The sequence below is a fragment of the Peromyscus maniculatus genome, chromosome 21 (genome assembly GCF_049852395.1).
Source record: "Peromyscus maniculatus bairdii isolate BWxNUB_F1_BW_parent chromosome 21, HU_Pman_BW_mat_3.1, whole genome shotgun sequence".
Lineage (NCBI taxonomy): Eukaryota > Metazoa > Chordata > Mammalia > Rodentia > Cricetidae > Peromyscus > Peromyscus maniculatus.
The window spans coordinates 27,680,658-27,699,682 of NC_134872.1; the positions used below are offsets into that span (position 1 = coordinate 27,680,658).

General features: G+C 55.3%; 1 protein-coding gene across 2 annotated transcripts in view; it reads left to right on the forward strand.

The window, feature by feature from the left end:
- Unc5b (unc-5 netrin receptor B) overlaps positions 1–19,025 on the forward strand; it is a 68,827-nt gene extending 49,802 nt beyond the window's left edge. Inside the window, exons 3-17 of one of the 2 annotated variants that reach the window (XM_006972696.4) lie at positions 2,623–2,766; positions 3,110–3,213; positions 4,686–4,866; positions 5,512–5,679; positions 6,173–6,337; positions 6,548–6,580; positions 8,537–8,731; positions 9,012–9,401; positions 9,974–10,061; positions 11,731–11,899; positions 11,996–12,229; positions 14,270–14,419; positions 15,109–15,273; positions 16,335–16,516; positions 18,278–19,025. In XM_006972696.4, the coding sequence (XP_006972758.1) occupies positions 2,623–2,766; positions 3,110–3,213; positions 4,686–4,866; positions 5,512–5,679; positions 6,173–6,337; positions 6,548–6,580; positions 8,537–8,731; positions 9,012–9,401; positions 9,974–10,061; positions 11,731–11,899; positions 11,996–12,229; positions 14,270–14,419; positions 15,109–15,273; positions 16,335–16,516; positions 18,278–18,443 (2,534 nt within the window). In that variant the 3' untranslated portion in view covers positions 18,444–19,025. The remainder of the gene's footprint in view (positions 1–2,622; positions 2,767–3,109; positions 3,214–4,685; positions 4,867–5,511; positions 5,680–6,172; positions 6,338–6,547; positions 6,581–8,536; positions 8,732–9,011; positions 9,402–9,973; positions 10,062–11,730; positions 11,900–11,995; positions 12,230–14,269; positions 14,420–15,108; positions 15,274–16,334; positions 16,517–18,277) is intronic. The other variant, XM_006972697.4, reaches the window with a different exon arrangement.

Sequence of the window (19,025 nt, forward strand, 5' to 3'; positions counted from 1 at the left end):
ACGGGACCAGAAGTGTTCTAGATTTCAGAATTTTCTGGACTTTGAATTTGCCCAGATTGTGAATCAGATAGTCCCCGCCCCCACCCCCCCCACCAAAAAAAAAGCAACATTCAAAATGTTCCCAAACCGGAAACTTCTGCAACATTCTGTCAGCGCTTGGAAGGTTTTGATTTTGGAATGGGGTCGCATGGTGCAGGCTTGTGATCTTAGCTACTCAGGAGGTTGAGGCAGGGGGATGACAGGTTCAAGTTTATTTTAGGACACTGTCTCAGAAAGTGAGAAGAATCGGAAGGGCTGTAGCTCAGTGGTAGAGTGCTTGCCAGTATTCACAAGGTCCTGGGTTCAATCTCCTACATGGCAAGAAAATAAAAAGTTGACTGGCATGATGGCTCAGTGGGTAGAGGCACCTGTCCTACAACCTGAACTTAATCCCTGGCCCCACGTGGTAGAAGAGAGAACTGACTCCAGAAAAACGTCTTCTTATTCCAGATGCATGCTGGGTACCCAGGCATTCACACCTGAAGGCGCGCGCACACACACACACACACACACACACACACACACACACACACACACGCACACACGCACACACACACTAACTAAATGTAAAGATATTTTAAATAATAAAATTGCACATGCCGTTAATTTCAGCACTTGGGAGGCAGAGGCAGATTAATCTCTCTGAGATTGAGGCTAGCCTGGTCTACAGAGTGAGTTCTAGGACAGCCAGGGCTGTGCAGAGAAACCCTGTCTCAAAAAACAAAAAAACAAACAAAAAACCAAACGAAAACAAAACTAACTAAGTTTGGGGAAGCATTTTGGCTTGCAGATTAGGGGTGCCCTGTCTTGTAAATATTACATGAATGAGCAAACAGGTATTACTGGAACGCAGCCCAGACCCTCAGGAAGGAAGGACAGTGACTGAACCTTGGGGGTGGGAAGAGGCACAAAGGCCCTGCCTGCTGAGGTGGGGCCCACGGGGCTGCCAGGTGGAGGCTCAGGGGCTCTAAACATCTCCCGCGGGCTGGCAGGCCCCAGTGCCCCGGCTCAGTGAAGGTGCCTGTCACCAGGCCCGGTCTCTGGTGTGAGAGCCCTGGGAAGAAATGCTTTCCCAGAACGTAGACCTAGGAAGAGAGCACGCACAGGAGCCCCCGGACAGAGGGGAGCCCCCGACAGAGGGGAGCCTGACAACCCAAGCCGAGCAGCACTGGCATCCAGCCTGGCTCCGACGCTGCTCTCCCTCCTCCTCCTCCTCCTTCTCCTCTTCCCACTTCCTCCCTCCTCCCCCCTCCTCCCTCCTCCTCCTCCTCTCTTCCTGTTTCTTTTCCTTGGTCATGCCCGATGCTCCCTTTTCAGTCTGTGTTTGTGTCTTTCCTACTTTTCTGTCTCCTTCAATTTCTGCTTTGCTTCGAGAAGCCTTAATTTCAGACCCACCCAGATGGAAAGCCCCGCCCCAGACTTGACCACCACTGAGCGCTGCTCTGGAGGTTCAGACTTGACCACCACTGAGCGCTGCTCTGGAGATTCAGTGGCAGGTGTGAGCATGGTACCGGGACTGTAATAAAAGAAAAGACTTGATATCCCCACTCCTCGTCTAAAATCCGATGAATAAAAGAATTAGAAGCAAAACCAAACAAGCAGGCCTGTCACTCCCAACCTTTGGGAAGCTGAGGCAGGAGAATGGAAAGTTTGAGACCAGCCCAGGTCCACATACATAATGAAATCTTAATCTCCACAAAAAACAGAAGAGAATAATAGCTTAACCCACGACCCAGACGCTGTCACTCTGGCTGTGTGACTGTGGGGCAGTCACTCAGCCTCTCTGAGCCCCATGTCCTTCCTTCTGTTAGCAGGCGGTCCCAATGGGGAGGCAACAAGATGGCGTATGCACGGTGCCCGGCAGGCAGAGAACCAGGGCCCTCTGGGCCCTGCCAAACACCTCTGTGTTCTTCTTGGGTGGGTTGTCCTGGCTTCTAACAACTAGTTCTTACTTCTTTGGCCTGTGAGTCCCTTCTTGTCCCAGTCAGAGCCAACCACGAGTTCTAGCCCAAGCAAGAGGCGGTTTGCCTGCTGGGGTCCTCGGATGATGACCCTCAGTAACTGACCGCAGCAGTAACTCCATGGTTCCTAGTAACGGTGCCAGCAGGGGTGAGAACTGGGGTTCTGCTGTCCCCCACTGGCTGTGCATAGTGACAGTGGCCCCACAGCCCATGCATGCGAGGACAGCCGTGACTAGGCCAAGAGGAACAGGCCTCCCCTCGCGGCTCCTGCCTGGACCAGCAGGTAGCCCAAACTGCTGGTAACTAACTGATAGAGTGCCCTGGGCGTAGCAGGGACAGAAGAGTTCAAGGCAGGAGACAGTGTACGGTGGCCCTGTGGAAGACTTGGGTCTTTCTGCTGAGGGATCCGTGGAACATCTTGACAAGCACAGACTAGCTGGGCGGTGCATGGGTCTGAGGATACAGGAGGCTGGCATTAGCTTCCCCACACAGACCTGGGGAATGGCTATCCATAGCTCCCAATGGAAGCCGGTAGGATTCTGCAGGGGAGCCTCCGGCTGGGGTAGAAGGGAGGCGGTGTCTTCCCCTGACACCGAGGACCCCTGGATCTTCTCTCTCCCAGGCTTGAGGGTGCGAGAGGTGCAGATCGAGGTGTCGCGGCAGCAGGTGGAGGAACTCTTCGGGCTGGAGGACTATTGGTGCCAGTGTGTAGCCTGGAGCGCTTCGGGAACCACCAAGAGTCGCCGAGCCTACATCCGCATTGCCTGTATGCTGCCCCGATTCCGATTCCCCCGCTCCATCTCCCCGCTGCTGTCAGAGAGAGAAACACCTGCTTAGGGACAGCCATGTGTGCATGCCAGCCCCCGTGGGCTCTTAGACCCAGAAGCCAGGCCCCCTCAGACCTGAGGGTTTCCAGCAGCCCTTGCCACCTCTGAAAGGAAGGCTGAGCTTCTAGGCCAGGTCCCAGAGTCAGGGAGGGGGGCCTCTTTCCCCAGGTGAAGGGAGCCTGTAATATAAATCCTTAGGTATATTCTGCCCCCTAGTGGCCACCATGGGCACTTCATGTTCCCATCCTTCTCTTGATACACTTTGAACTCTTCTTCTCCCAGACCTGCGCAAGAACTTTGACCAGGAGCCTCTGGCAAAGGAGGTGCCGTTGGATCACGAGGTCCTTCTGCAGTGCCGCCCGCCCGAGGGAATACCTGTGGCTGAGGTGAGGGGGACGTGGCCAGCCAGGCCGGGCACTTCTCAGCAGCTGGAATGCCACAGCCTCTAGACCTCCGTCTGTCTGCCTCTCCCTCTGCTCTCCACTCACACCGGACCTTGTCCAGCCCTCCGTAGGTGCAGCCTCACAGGAAGAGAACCCCGGGGCTCCTTGGGTAGGCCCCAGGTCTAGTCTCCGACACCCCCACGTGGCACAGACCCAGGAAACCATACTTGTAGGTTTCGGTGCGTGCGCTCAGGTGTCCACCCCATCAGCCAGACACCACCTTCCCCTTTCCCCACGCATGCCCTACACTGGTGGAGAAGTTCAGAGGAGGACATGATGTAGCTTTGCAGCAAAGGACAGGCCTCTTACTCAGGACTCAGCTGTCAAGCCCCCAGACTTTGTACTGGTCACCTAGGCTTCTTCTTGTGCCCTCCTGGGCACAGTGGGCACAGTGGGCACCTGGGTGGTGATTGCTACCTTTGGGGCTTTGGTCTCTTTAGCACCCCTGCGATGTGGGCAGAGCCACCCCGTTAGAGATGCGAGGGGTGGTGTGACCACCTGGATTGTGACCGGTAGTGAGGAGCGGAGCTGAGGGTTGAACCTAGGGGTCCTGCTGTGGGGGGGGGGGGCGGGGAAGCTGCAGCTTTGAGCAGCTTGGGGGTTGGGGCATAGACACTGGCAGCCTGTACATGTTTGGTACTTCTCTGAGCCCAGCATGCCACATTCACCCCTGCCCCATGGGGTGGGTTGTAGCAGGAATCTTAGAAGGTCTTATTAATAAAAATCAAACCTGAGGCCAGTTATTGGGGTGAACTCTGGAAGATCAGAGAAACAGAACAAGCCACAGCTAACCTCACCTGGCCTCAGCTGACCCTGTTTCCTCAGACTGGAAGCTTCTGAGTCCTCATTCAAATGGGTCTCAGCTGAACTGTGCTGCTAGAAGCCTGGAAGCTTAACCAGCCAAATGCTTCTAGTTTCTGGTCCTCACACCTTATATACCTTTCTGCTTTCTACCATCACTTTCTGGGATTAAAGGCGTGTGTCACCATGCCTGGCTGTTTCCAATGTGTCCTTGAACTCTCAGAGATCCAGAGGGATTTCTGCCTCTGGAATGCTAGGATTAAAGGCGTGAGTGCCACCATTTTCTAGCTTTTGTATCTAGTGGCTGTTCTGTCTCTGACTCCAGAAGAGTTTATTAGGGTGCACAATACTTTGGGGAACACAATACCACCACAGTGGGTGCTGTTCAGGGTCCATCTTAGAGCACCCTGGGTCTCCCAAGATCGCTCCGCTGGTAAATGATGTGCCCCACGGTGGTGCTGGTACCTGCTGCTGCCGGGTGTGAACCTGGGTGTGGATATAGGCAGGGTGGGGTATTCTAGTTATGCTTGGACCCCCCCCTCCTTCCCTCTGCAGGGGGCCCATCCCCAGTGCCAGCAGGCAGACCATGAGCCCCCCACTGCTCCCCTCCACAGGTGGAATGGCTCAAGAACGAAGATGTCATCGACCCCACTCAGGACACCAACTTCCTGCTCACCATTGACCACAACCTCATCATCCGCCAGGCTCGCCTGTCGGACACAGCCAACTACACCTGTGTGGCCAAGAATATTGTGGCCAAGCGCCGGAGTACCACCGCCACAGTCATTGTCTACGGTATGGATGTGCCGGGGTTATCCTAGGTGCCCTCTATGGTGGGAGCTCTCTCTAGGGTGCTAGGGGGAGGCCTGCAGTACATCCCACCTATCCTGACCTCCAGGAGGCCGGTGGGCCCCCTGAACTGTGTGGAGAAGCAATCTAGAGAGATAAGTGGCCAAGTCAGGCACTCTGGGTCCACTCCCCTATTTCTCAGGGCCCTTAGCCATCTCTAAAAAAAAAACCACCTACTTCTTCTTAGTCAGGCCCAAGGCAGCGTCACAGCCAGATCCCCACACTCGGGTCATTTTGTCCCAGTAGGGGTATGGGTGCTACCCAGACTGTTCTCTGCTCTTTCTTTGGGCCCAAGGATGGAGGGAAGAACCATAGTGGCAGTGAATCCCTCTCCTGGAATTCAGTCCCAGGCCAAGACCCAGGTACCCCATCACACATTGGGTGGCCTTGGTTAAGTGTTAACCTTCTAGTCTTCCTGTGTTACTGTGCAATAAGCCAATAGTCAGTAACCTCCTAAACCCTTTCAGGTGCCCAGCCCCACAGGTGAAGGGTTCCAACCAGAGTGGCTGGGTTAGTAAAGTTGGGTGATGGGTTTGAAAGACCTGGAGAAACCCAGATCCAGGCTAACTGTGTGATGACCCATCCCTCCAGTGAATGGTGGCTGGTCCAGCTGGGCAGAGTGGTCACCCTGCTCTAATCGATGTGGCCGAGGCTGGCAGAAGCGTACGCGGACCTGCACCAACCCGGCCCCACTCAATGGAGGTGCCTTCTGTGAGGGACAGGCCTTCCAGAAGACAGCCTGCACCACCGTGTGCCCAGGTAGGAGCCACAAGCCCTTCTAGGCTCCCCTGCCTCTGGGATGTCTATAAAGTTGGGGCGGCACCTTCCCCCTGAGCAACAAGGAGTCCAGACCCCGGGTCTTCAGCATGCTCTGTAGTCTGTAGTGTCGGATTCTGTCCCAGACTGCTGGAGAGCTGGCAGCGAGCTGAAGCTAAATGGGGCTCCTGACTTTGAGAACTGCTGGGGTCCCCAAGAGCTTGCTGTGTGTATCTGTTGGGATGCCTATTGGCCACAGATGTTCGTCCTATTAACAGCCTCCTCCCTGAGCCAGTAACCTTAAGTATCTTTGTTAAAGTCCGCTGAGTGCATCTAGCTGCCCCTAGCCTGTGGCTGTGCGGATACGGTGTAGATTTACTGACTGGCCTGCACATATGTTGCATGCATGCATGTGTAGGTGCATGTGTGCATTGCTGTTACTGTCTCTGTGTTGCTGTTGGCATGCAATAACTGCGCGCGTGCTGTGTCCCCGCAGTGGATGGAGCGTGGACGGAGTGGAGCAAGTGGTCAGCCTGCAGCACAGAGTGCGCGCACTGGCGCAGCCGGGAGTGCATGGCGCCCCCACCTCAGAACGGAGGTCGGGACTGCATCGGAACGCTGCTGGACTCCAAGAACTGCACCGATGGGCTGTGCGTGCAGAGTGAGTGCTCTGGAGTCAGGTGACAGACCCCTCTGCCCCTGCCCAGCCTTGAGCCACTGTGCCCACCCAGAGCAGAGCAGCCCGTAGGGCGTCTGTTCGCCGCTCCCTCCCACATCCTTCATCTCATCCGTACCGTGACCCCCATCACCTCGTCTGCCATCCTTTATCTGTCATCCATGTCATTGTCTCCCCCTTTATTTCCCTTGACAGATAAGAGAACTCTAAACGACCCTAAAAGCCACCGTAAGTCCCATTTCATGATTGTCCTCTTTCTTCTGGGGATCCCTGGCTCTCCTCGGCTGGCTTTCCATGGGTGTGGGGTGCAAGGCAGGGAGAGTTGATGCCATTTCCCACACCCCCACACCCCCAGTACAACCCCATAGGATCCCTCCACCTCATGCATCTTGCCACACTCCCATCACAGAGAGGCAAGCAGACTCTTGGCTGACAGAAAGGCCCCAGGACTCCCCTTACCCTCCTGTTAAAGAATAGGACACTGAATCTCAGAGAGGAGAAGAAATCTGTCCAAGGAACAAACCAGGAAGGTAGCAGAGCCAGAACTTGAACCCAGATATTTCTGTGGCCAGAGCAGATGGTTTTAATCATTGTCCCTCCTCTCCGAGACATGCCGGGAGACAGTGTCCTGTCTGTCCCACATTGTACCCCTAGCAGCTGGGCCACCCCTCCCAAGTTAACTCTGGCGAGAGTGGTATTGCTCTGATTCAGCTCCCGGGTGACTTCTCTCCTGCCCCTCGGGCCCTTGCCGCTGCGACTGCAATATCAGAGCAACACAGCCACTCCCTCAGACTGGGGCCTGTGGTAATTAAAGAGCAATTTCAGATCATTCTGGAATCATAAAACCTGCAGGGAAGTCTTCAGCCCAGCACCCCGAGAGGCCAGGCCCGTGGCTGACTAGGAAGTATAAATCGCCAATCAAGTGGCCCCCAGTGTGAGTGAGGAGGACGGGAGAGTATCTGAGCCAAGCTTAGGGAAGAGCCTGCTCCTGCTGGGGCAGCAGCCTCCGGAGAGGGAGGAGGTCAGCCCTGAGGACGAGTCTCTAGTAGCTCCCTGGTTGCCAGGATGCTCTAGGGAGCCCTTAGTGAGGACTGCTGAGTAGAAAGGCAGTGTGGAAATGAGCAGGTGCCCAGAGCAGGAAGCCACGGCCTCCCATGCTAGGAGGCCTGGGCTCACCCACGGGTGCGGAAGGCCGGCCGGGCGTTGGAACGCAGGCTGCCTCTCCCAGAGTTCCCCACTTTTCACGAGACATGAGTGCCACTTGGAGCTCCCAAAAGAAGCAAGGTCAAAGAACACCTGCCTGGTGGCCCCTCCATCTTGGCTGTGCCTGAGCCAGCTGACGTGAAGGTCGCTCACCCCAGGTGGCTTTTAAAATTCATATTTCACTTAATTAGAAGGAAATTCATTAAAACACACAGCTCCTCAGTTGCGCCGGTCACATTTCAGTTCTCAGTCGCTGCCTATGTCTGCTTGAGTGCACAAGGGACGGTGTGTGGACGGGATATTCCTGTCCTCCTAGAACGGTCTGTGGACCCTGCCTCTGACCTTCCCAGATTCCTGCCTGGCAATAAGTAGTTATTTGCAACCACAGCCCCCTGCTGGAGGAAGGAGGTGTCGCCGTGGGTGGCCTCCCCCAGTTCACCTCTTTTCATCCATCTGCCCATCGCCTCTCCATCCATTGCTTTGCCTCTCACGCCACCTCTCCCGCCCTCTCCACCTCCCATCCTTGGCATGGCCGAGGAGACTGCTTAAGGAGGTTTCGGGGAGCCAGGGCCTTCCATCATAGGGAAGTCGTAGGCCCGGAGCGAAGCTTTGTCATTTAGGTGGAATTGTGTGCCCGCGTGTTTCCGAGCCTCACACCCCTGGCTCCTCAGCTTGTGAATCGGACCTAAAATTGGTTCTGTTACCTTCAACACTATCCTAAGAGGATGGGCTGGGGTTGGGGATTTAGCTCAGTGGTAGAGCGCGCTAGGCAAGGCCCTGGGTTCGGTCCTCAGCTCTGGAAAAAAAAAAAAAAAAAGAAGAAGAGGATGGGCATTAGGGCAGGGATTTTATGACAGTGTATGGGAGGAAGAGACTCCTGGGGGTGTGAAACTTCACCTGGGGGCGGGTGAAGCCTGGAACCTAGATTTTCCTTGGGACCCTCAGGGGCCCACCCCTCACTGAACTCTACTGCTTCTACAGTCCTGGAACCCTCGGGAGATGTGGCGCTGTATGCAGGCCTCGTGGTGGCCGTCTTCGTGGTTGTGGCAATCCTCATGGCCGTGGGCGTGGTCGTGTACCGAAGAAACTGCCGGGACTTTGACACGGACATCACTGACTCCTCAGCTGCCCTCACTGGCGGCTTCCACCCTGTCAACTTCAAGACCGCGAGGCCTAGTAAGGACCTGGAGGAGCCTGGGGTGGCAGGCACGGTTGGGGGCGGGGGAGGGACACGACCGCAGAGCAGTGGAGCTGTCTCGAGAGCTGTGGGGTCCTGACAGCCTCTTGGTTTGTTTCTCCATTTGTCTCAAGCTCCCGGTGGCAGGTGGCAATTGAGCCGTCTGTGGTTAGACCTGTGGAGAGGGCAGAGGGCCAGATCGGAGGGAACAGAGTAGGCAGGGCCAGTGTGGTGATGGGTAGGGAAGGTGAGTCTTAACTGTCACGTTCACCCCTGCAGACAACCCACAGCTCCTGCACCCGGCCGCCCCTCCAGACCTGACAGCCAGCGCCGGCATCTACCGTGGGCCCGTGTACGCCCTGCAGGACTCCGCCGACAAGATCCCGATGACGAATTCGCCCCTGCTGGATCCCCTGCCCAGCCTCAAGATCAAGGTCTATAACTCCAGCACCACCGGCTCTGGATCTGGCCTGGCTGATGGAGCCGACCTGCTGGGTGTCCTCCCGCCCGGCACGTACCCAGGCGATTTCCCCCGGGACACCCACTTGCTGCACCTGCGCAGTGCCAGCCTTGGTTCCCAGCAGCTCCTGGGCCTGCCTCGAGACCCCAGCAGCAGCCTCAGCGGCACCTTTGGTTGCCTGGGTGGGAGGCTGAGCATCCCTGGCACAGGTAGGCCCGTGGTCCTGTTCGTCGCTCAGATGGGAAAAGCGGAGCTCGGGGCAGATTATACTTAGAGAAGTCTGGTCGAAGACCTGAGATCAGACCTGCCTGGGCCTCTCGAGGTCAGGGAACGTCTTGGGTCAACCCCTTGGAGGGGGCCTCGCCGCCCCCGTCAGGTTGGGAGAATGGCTCTTATCGTTAAAAGTCCCACAGAGAGAGCCCAGTTTTGAGAGACAGCAGGCCAGGGGTACTCGTCTCAACTTGTGCAAGTGTCAACTGGCTGCTTTTCAGAGTGCTATCCTAAGCCAGCATGGAACAAGCACAGGGCCTTCTGACACTCCTCCCCCCCCTCCCCCCCCCCCACCCCCACCCCAGCAATGTTAGAAACTCCTGTATTCCTGGGCATACCAGCTATGGCTGAGTGACCTGGCTACTCCCTATATCTGGTGCCCCCCGCCCCCCTTCCCCAATCTAGAGTCTTTCCGGAACTTCCCTAAGCTGGAGCCAGGTCCCACCCCATTCTTCTCATCGCCTCTACTTCCTCCGGCCTCCTTCCTGACGACCTTTCCCTTCCTCCCTAGGGGTCAGCCTGTTGGTGCCAAATGGAGCCATCCCCCCGGGCAAGTTCTATGAGATGTATCTACTTATCAACAAAGCCGAAAGCACCCTGTGAGTAGACGCTCCAACCCTGGCCAGGCAGCGTCACCTTCTCCTCTGCCCACACCGGGCACAGATATTTCTATATGCCCCTTGGAGCTTGGTCCCCAGTGCCCGGGGGTCCCCCGGAGAAAGCGTGTTCTAAATGGGTAAAACCCGGCAGTAGCAAACCTTCCTGTATAAAGGGGACTTATCAATGAGTGCACTGCTTACTGTCCCGTGGCTGTGGCGAATGCCTGATAAGAACTTAAGGAGGTGGCATTGATTTGGGCTCACCGTAGTGACAGCCCCTCTGACTGTGGTCACGGGAGCGTGACGCATCCGTGGTCGGAACTGGAGAGGGCCAAGCACCGGTGTCCCAGGGTTCCCCTTTCCTTTTCATTCAGTCTGGGTCCGTAGCCCACAGGATATGCTGCCCACCTTCAGAGTAGGTCTCTCCTCCTACTTATCCCTCTCTGCGGCACCCTCACAGGCAGGCATGTCAGGGGTTGCATCTCTTCCATGACCCCAAATCCAGTCAAGTCCACAGAGAAGATTAACTCACAGCTAGTAAGAAAAATGGAATGTCTCAGCTCGAACACGGGCCTTAGAATATGAACAAGGGATTCACACGTACACACGCCGTGTGCGTTGTTCATGAGAGGTCATTCCATCTGAATGGTGGTCACAGACAGTTAATGAAACAACCTGGAGAGACATGAAGAAGTGTTCTGCTTAAGGAACCTGCAAGGATGTTTTCCCTCATGCTAATACCGTCTTGCCTCCAAGAACACGGGCACATGCCCTTTCTGACACACTGGTGATTAGAACCAGCTCTCCCGAGGGTAGTGTAAACGGCATGCAACCCTGTTGCCCTGGCTGTCTTGGAACTCACTATGTAGACAGGCTGGACTTGAACTCAGATCAGCCTCAGCCTCCCCGAGTGCTGAGATGAAGGGTATGCACCACTATGGTTTGGTTTATGGTCTCAAATGGTCGTGTGTCCCCTGTCCTCCCCCCCCCCCCCCAGACAGCATCTCCCTATATACTCCCCAGGCTGGCCTCAAACTTAGAGATCCATCTACTCCTGCCTCCTGAGTGCTGGGATTAAAGATATGTGCCATGCCCAGCTCATTCTGGTTTCTGAATCTTTCATTCTCTCTCCCACCCTCACCCCACCTTTTTTTTTTTTTTAAGATTTATAATGTAGTTTTCTGTCTGCATGTGTCCTTGCAAGCCAGAAGAGGGCACCAGATCTCATTACAGGTGGTTGTTGCTGGGACTTGAACTCAGGACCTCTGGAAGAGCAGTCAGTGCTCTTAATCACTGAGCCATCTCTCCAGACTGTGTTTTGTTTTGTTTTTGTGTTTTGGTTGATTTGTTTTAAAAAAAGTAAAGGAAGACCAGAATGTTATGTAAAACCCCAGACCTTTGAGGCTGGGCAAAGCTTTGGAAGAGACTGTTTGGACGTAACAGCAAAACCTAGAACGTAATTCCCCGTGTAGACCACATCCCTACTTCCCACCGCTGTGATGCCTGGCAGCCCCAGTCCCCGTCCGTGTCCCCCCCCCCCCCCCAGCAGCAGAGACTTGCCTTGGCACAGGCCCTGAGTGGAGGGGGGGGCCCTGCAGGAGTGAAGTGTGCCCCTGCTGTGTGGGTCCTTCCGGCTTTTGTTCACTGCCTCCCTCTGCCCTCCCCCTAGCCCGCTTTCGGAAGGGTCCCAGACAGTATTGAGCCCCTCGGTGACCTGTGGCCCCACGGGCCTCCTCCTGTGCCGCCCTGTCATCCTTACTGTGCCCCACTGTGCTGAAGTCATCGCCGGAGACTGGATCTTCCAGCTCAAGACCCAGACCCATCAGGGCCACTGGGAGGTGAGGCGCCGGGGTGGAGTGGCTGACCCCTCAGAACGGCTCCTCTCCTGACTGATCCCAGCCCAGAGGACGACATCCTCTCCTCCCCCTGTATAGGAGGTGGTGACCCTGGATGAGGAGACCCTCAACACCCCCTGCTACTGCCAGCTGGAGGCTAAGTCCTGCCACATCCTGTTGGACCAGCTGGGCACCTACGTGTTCACGGGCGAGTCCTATTCGCGCTCGGCAGTCAAGCGGCTCCAGCTGGCCATCTTTGCCCCAGCCCTCTGCACCTCCCTGGAGTATAGCCTCAGGGTCTACTGTCTGGAGGACACGCCTGTGGCATTGAAGGTAGGAGCATGTGGGGGCACTGGCCGGGGCATCGGCACAGCCCCGTCATCAGTGGCTCCCCTCCCAGGGTGCATGGTCCCTGCCAGGCATCTTTCTGGCACCAGCCTCCCGTCAGCCAGTAGTCACTCTTCTTGTCATCAGATATCATCAGAACAGCACCGGACTCTCAGACAGGGGTGGCGGCCACGGCTCCTGACTCGGGGCTGGAGGTGGGGGACAAGCAGGGAAATCTCTTTTGAGGAGTTTGAGAAAGTGGACCTCAGACCAACTCTGGGTCAGTCTGGGTAGAGAAGAGGAAAGGTATTTCTAACCAGCAGAGAGACTTTCTGCCAAAACAGGTGTGCAGCTCAGCATGTGCAGAGAGTGTGGAGGGAGTGTGTACGTGTGACCGTGTAAGTGAGAGAGAGAGGGCTGGAGAAACGAGCCGCTTGTTAGTAAGCTCGGGTCATGCTCAGTGCCTGGGATGCTGTCCAGGGGCAAGGGGCCCAGCTGTAGCAGATCCCTGCTCACAGGTGCTCTGTAGAACGGTCTGCAGCTATGGTGTGTGTGTGTGTGTGTGTGTGTGTGTGTGTGTGTGTGTGTGTGTGTGTGTGTGTGTGTGTGTGTTGGTAAACCTGAGACAAAGGCCAGCTGGGAAGCTGGGGCTAAGTCCCAGACAGCAGGCAGTGGCCAGGAGATGAGGCTGGACCTTGTGGTTGGTCAGTAGGATGGACAGACCAGGGACTGATGGGATGAGCGAGCCTAGCCCAGACTTCTAACAGACACAAAGAAAAGCCCATGGAGACCGGAAGTGAGGGAGAAGCAAGGGGCAGATGAGGAGATGTTAGGCAGAGATGGAAGGGGATAATAATATTGGCAGATGTGGAGCCCAGTGTAGGTACCGCCTGTCGTACCTGTCTCAAAGTCACTGTCCCTTTCCCAGGTCCTCAGTCTCATTCTAGCATGATACTGGAGGGTATAGAGTTGGCTCTCTTCTCCATCCTTCCAGCAGCCCTCTGAGAAGCCTCATAGTTCTTCCGGACAGACCGGATGGACGGATGCTTCCTCCCGACCCTGACTTGGGGTCTCTGCTAGTCATGTCTCTGAGGCTCATGTGGCTTTCTCAAGCTCCGTGCTGGAGACTGATGCAACACAGACAAAAAGGCCTTGGGGGGGGGGATATCCCCTGTGGGAACTGGACTACCCTGACATTCCAAGAGGCCTCCCAAAGGGGTGGGGTCCTGCTGTCAGTCTCCGGCAGCTGGATCTGGTGGCATCGGTGCTGGCTAGTGTTGGTCCTGGCCAGAGGGTGGTGTGAGGATCGACAGGAAGCAGCCACGTTCTGGCCTGATTGCGTTCTTTACTTGTTCAAGCCTCATCTGTTCACCCTTCCTTCCCACGGCCTTTTTGCTCTTACCATACACTCTTAACTGTACACGTCAACAGCCTACGTGGCCATCCAGCTACTACCCATCTCTTCACTCAGGTATCTTTTCCTTCCAAATGTTCTATTCATATACCTACTCCTTTGTATATCTGCTTATCTGTTTACCCACCTAACCCACACATCTATCCAGTGATCCATTCAATCATCTGTCCTTCCATCCATTCATCATCTTTGTGTTTACCCATTCATATACTCAGTATCCTAACTATATACATCTATACATTTATCTAATTCTCCTTCCAAGCTCCTGTTACACATGTGTTCTCTATATGCATCTATCTCTCTGTCTGTCCACCCATATATCATCTATCCAGTTTACTGATTATCTGTTTATCCCCCATAGCCTGTAAGCCTGTCTGTCTTTCTGTCTGTCTGTCTATCTATCTATCTATCTATCTATCTATCTGTCTGTCTGTCTGTCTGTCTACCTACCTATCCATCCATCATCCATCTACCCACCCATTTTCCATTCATCCACTCATGTATCTGCTCATCCATTCGTCTGAAGCACCTTCTTAATTGGATCACATGGGTCTGGCCCCAGACTAGCAACTTGCAGTATAAAAGACCCCTGGGCCAAGGGTAACAAGCCCCTCCCACTGCCCCGTCAACAGGAAGTGCTGGAGCTGGAGCGGACTCTGGGCGGCTACTTGGTAGAAGAGCCCAAGCCTTTGCTCTTTAAGGACAGTTACCACAACCTGCGCCTCTCCCTCCACGACATCCCCCATGCCCACTGGAGAAGCAAGCTACTGGCCAAGTACCAGGTGAGCACTGGACCTGGGGAGGGGCGGGGAGGGGTGAGGAGGGTCGAGGAGGAACCACTGCTCCATCCCTTGTAGTGACGCAAGCATTGTTTCCCGGGTCTCTCATCCCTGTCCTGTTTCCCCAGTCTATTGTCCTCCATGTTTCCAGCCATCTTCAGGCCCAACCCTAAATTCTGTGCCAGTGACAGCCACGTCTGCAGCCCCTCTTGCACATCCCCCCCCCCAATACCCATGCCTATCACATCCTCAGGACCTTTAGACTGCACATTGCTGGGCTGGGGCCACGCCCGTCTAAACAAATACAAGCCTTGCAGACTAACTCTGCTTACCGCTGCACTCATGGTCCTCTGTTCCATTCTGCAGTATGTGCCACCATGGAGGCCCTACCTAGGCTCCATGCTCCAGCTCATGTATACCCGCTGACACACACACACACACACACACACACACACACACACACACACACACACACACTCCGGTCTTCCCTTCCCATACAGGCCCATTTCTCAACTCCCTCCCAGAACCACCATTTAGCTAGCCAGCTTCCCCTACTCTAAGAACATCCCGCAGAGAGTCCTGAACTGCCCCCAGAGGCCCAGCTCTCCCTGAGGCTGGTCCCCACCCACTTCTGGCAAATGCCTCCTCTCTCCTGCAGCCCTGACCACTGACCTACCCTACCTCTCCTGCAGGAGATTCCCTTCTACCACATCTGGAACGGCAGCCAGAAAGCCTTGCATTGCACCTTCACCCTGGAGAGGCACAGCCTGGCCTCCACCGAGTTCTCCTGTAAGGTCTGCGTGCGGCAGGTGGAAGGGGAAGGCCAGATCTTCCAGCTGCACACCACGCTGGCCGAGGTGAGGGTCGGTGACAGCCCCCTCAAGTCACAGCAGGGACCTGGTCACCTCGAGCGAGCGAGCGACCATCCCTTCACTTACTGAGCACTGTTCCCACGGCATATATTACCAGATCCAAGTGTCACACCCACAGGGAGAGGGGTTGTCGTGGTCCCCGGTGTGGGAGATGAGTCTCAAGGCTGGGGGGCTGGGGTTCACTTGTCAGGGTACTTGCATAGCATGCATGGTGTCTTGGGCGACACCATCAAATAAAGCAGGCACGGTGGTGTACACCTGTACTCCCAACCCTTGGGATGTGGAGGCAGGAGGATCCAAGGCCATCTTCAGCTACATTGTGAGTTTAAGGATAGCCTGGGCTACCTGAGACCCTATCTCAAAAAAAAAAAAAAAAAAAGTCTTAGGGTCTTAGGGAAGGGAATATCATTAAGGACTGGCCTGTGGTTCCCAACCGCTAACTCCAAACTGAGCTTTAGACAAAGCCCCCTAAGATGAAGTAGAAAGCACTCAAGCCAGCTCTCCCCCAGGTAGGTCGCCTGTCCTCTCTAGTCTCTGCTTTCTACCTGTATCAGGGCTGGTCTTTTTTTTTTTTTTTTTTTGGTTTTTTCAAGACAGGGTTTCTCTGTGTAGCTTTGCACCTTTCCTGGAGCTCACTTGGTAGCCCAGGCTAGCCTTGAACTCACAGAGATCCGCCTGGCTCTGCCTCCCGAGTGCTAGGATTAAAGGCGTGCGCCACCGACGCCCGGCTGAGGGCTGGTCTTCTTCATGGCCTAGGCCATGGCTATGACTCCTGGGGCTTCCTCTTCCCAAGGCTGAGTCAGCGTGTGCCCAGGGCTGATCCCAAGTAAGATCATACCCGATACGGGGCCCCGAGCCACCCTTGCTAGAGATGACCTAGAGGAGACAGAGGTGAGCGTAGAGCCCAGGGCATCCATGGGTGCTGGCTAGGCGAGCACTCGACCAGTTAATCTACAGCCTCAGCCCTTCAGTCCCTATCCAGGCAGGGAGACGGGATGAGCTCCTGTCCATCACCGGCTGTATCACTCTCCTCCCGACCCTTCCAGACGCCTGCTGGCTCCCTGGATGCGCTCTGCTCTGCCCCTGGTAATACTGTCACCACCCAGCTGGGACCCTATGCCTTCAAGATACCACTGTCCATCCGCCAGAAGATCTGCAACAGCCTGGACGCCCCCAGCTCACGGGGCAATGACTGGCGGCTGCTGGCACAGAAACTCTCGATGGACCGGTGAGTATCCCAAGCCACGGTCACCTCTGTTGTCCCCGTATCCCAGCAGACCAAGGCCAGCTCCCCAGCTCCGATCCCCTCGTGCCGTCATCAGTGACAGATCCACAGCTGGGTTTGTATGCACGGAGGTCACTGTCCCCCTGCTCAGTGTCCCTCTCAGAGACGAGGCCTGTGAGCCAGGTGGGCTTTGAGTGACCGCCTCACTATCCTCGAAGCCCTGCTCTTCCACAGCGTAGGCAAACGCTTCCTTGCCCATACCAAGGGCAGACCCAGCCCTGACACCAGGTAGCCATGGCCGCTACCAGCGTCTCGGTGCCCAGGCTCTTTTAGGGTACTCTGAATGCCAGGGATACATGGTGGAAGTGTTACATGGTCACTTGCTGGAAATTCTTATCCACTGGCCTTGAGCAGGTATAAAAGATGATTCGGACAGTGAAGCGCTCGCCTCATACGCATGAGGACCTGAGTTCAATCCCCAGAACCCACGTCAGAATGCCAGGCATGCTGACACACACTTACATTCCCAGCACTGGGGAGACAAGAGACAGGAAGATCCCCGGGATGTGCTAGCCAGCCAGTCCGGCTGAATAGTGAGCTCCTGGCCAGTGAGAAACCCTGCCTCCAATGAGGTGGGCGGTGTAGCTCAGGATGACACAGGAGATTGTCCTCTGACCCACGCACACGTACACGTTAAAAATTAATTTTTAAAAAACAACTGGTTCCTCGAAAGGGGAGGGGCTGAGAAAGATGGATGAGACTCCGCTCCGACCCTCAGTGGAGCTTGTCCTGGGGGATCAGGCCCAGAATGAAAGTGAATGTCAGAGAATTGTGTAGCATGACCGCTTGGGAGGTCTCTCAGGGTCCCCGCATCTTTTGATGAGGGTGATTTGGGTGAGCTTGGACCTCATCGGCAGTGTGAGCGGCTGTAGGAGTCAACTCTTTCCCACTGTGGAGTTCATCAGGCCGTTTAAAGGGACCCCGGCCCACAGTTCCAGAGGCTTTGGCTCCTGCTCAGCTTTTGCCGATGCTGTACGTCAGAGCTGAGCACTGTGGCGGGAGGGGGTAGGGGTCGGGGCTACGATGGAGCAAAGTCACCTCAGAAGTAGACCGGAAGGGCCAGGGCAGGACACACCCCAGCGTGACCGGTTTCTTCCATCATGTCCCGCCTCACCTTCCACCGTGTTTGAGATGGGGGGTCTCTTGATTCTTCTGCCTGTGTGCTGGCCTAGCCCAGGAGCTTCCAGGGACTCCCTTGTCTCTGCTCCCTGAGGTGGGGTGCTCAAGGAACGCTGGGATTATAGACATTCGCACTATGCATATGGCTTTTATGTTGGTTCCAGGGACTTGAACCCGAGTCCTCACATTGACCCATGGAACTGTCTTGCCAGCCCTTAATCAGATGTTGAATCCCTCCATGGGTTTATCTGTTGGTGAATGTACAGGCTTGGGGCCCAGGCACTTGTTCAAAGCCCCACCTCAAAAAAACACTGCTTGTAGATCAGGCCGTTCATCCACGAGCCTTTTCAGGAATACTGCATCCCAGACTCTAACAGGAGATAACTGACGTTTGTTCCTATTTTGGAGATGGGATGAGTCTTAGAGGCTGCACTGATGTGCATGGGGCTGTACAGCTTGCAGTCGGAGGACCTGGGATTCAGACCCAAGGCTGTTGGGACTCTAAAGTCTTCTCACCACCTGGATCTTCCCAACTCACCGGCAGATCACCTCAGGGAAGCCAACATTTCTCTTTTTTTCCAACAGGTACCTGAATTACTTCGCCACCAAAACTAGTCCTACAGGCGTAATCTTGGACCTCTGGGAAGCTCAGCAGCAAGATGATGGGGACCTCAACAGCCTGGCCAGTGCCTTGGAGGAGATGGGCAAGAGTGAGATGCTGGTAGCCATGGCCACTGATGGGGACTGCTGAGTGCTTGTGACCACAGGCCAGCTGGGACCAGTATGCGGCAGTATGAGACAGTGTAAGGAGGCCTAGCAGCCTCTCCATGGGGGTGTCCAGCCTCCGCCATCCCTGGCTCACGGCTGGAACAGTCCCTCACCCCCCTTCTCTGCCACAACCCTCAGACCACCACCAGCCTTAGAAAACCTCTATGCTCTACTGCTGAGAGGCCAGGATCCGCTGCCTCACCGTTTCCTGGCTCACACTGGGATGGGCTGAGGCCTCTGGGGCAGCCTAAGGCCAGAGACTTTCCCCCCGACGCCAACAACCCACCACCCTCAGGCCTGTGACTTTGGGGGCTCACAGTTTTCCATTCTGTGTTCACATCGTCTTTTGCTAGGGATGTCTCTCTTATTCCTGGTCCTCTTTGAAAGGTTGAGTTTAGTTCAGACAAACTGCTGTCTCCTATCTACAAGCAAAAAAAAAAAGGAAGGAAGAAAGAAAGAATGAACACTTCATAAGTCAGTGAGCAAAAACCACAAGGGAAAAAAAAACCCAGTTTCTTAGGAAACGCAAGTGATTTATTATCCAGATACTTGGATAGTCCTTTTT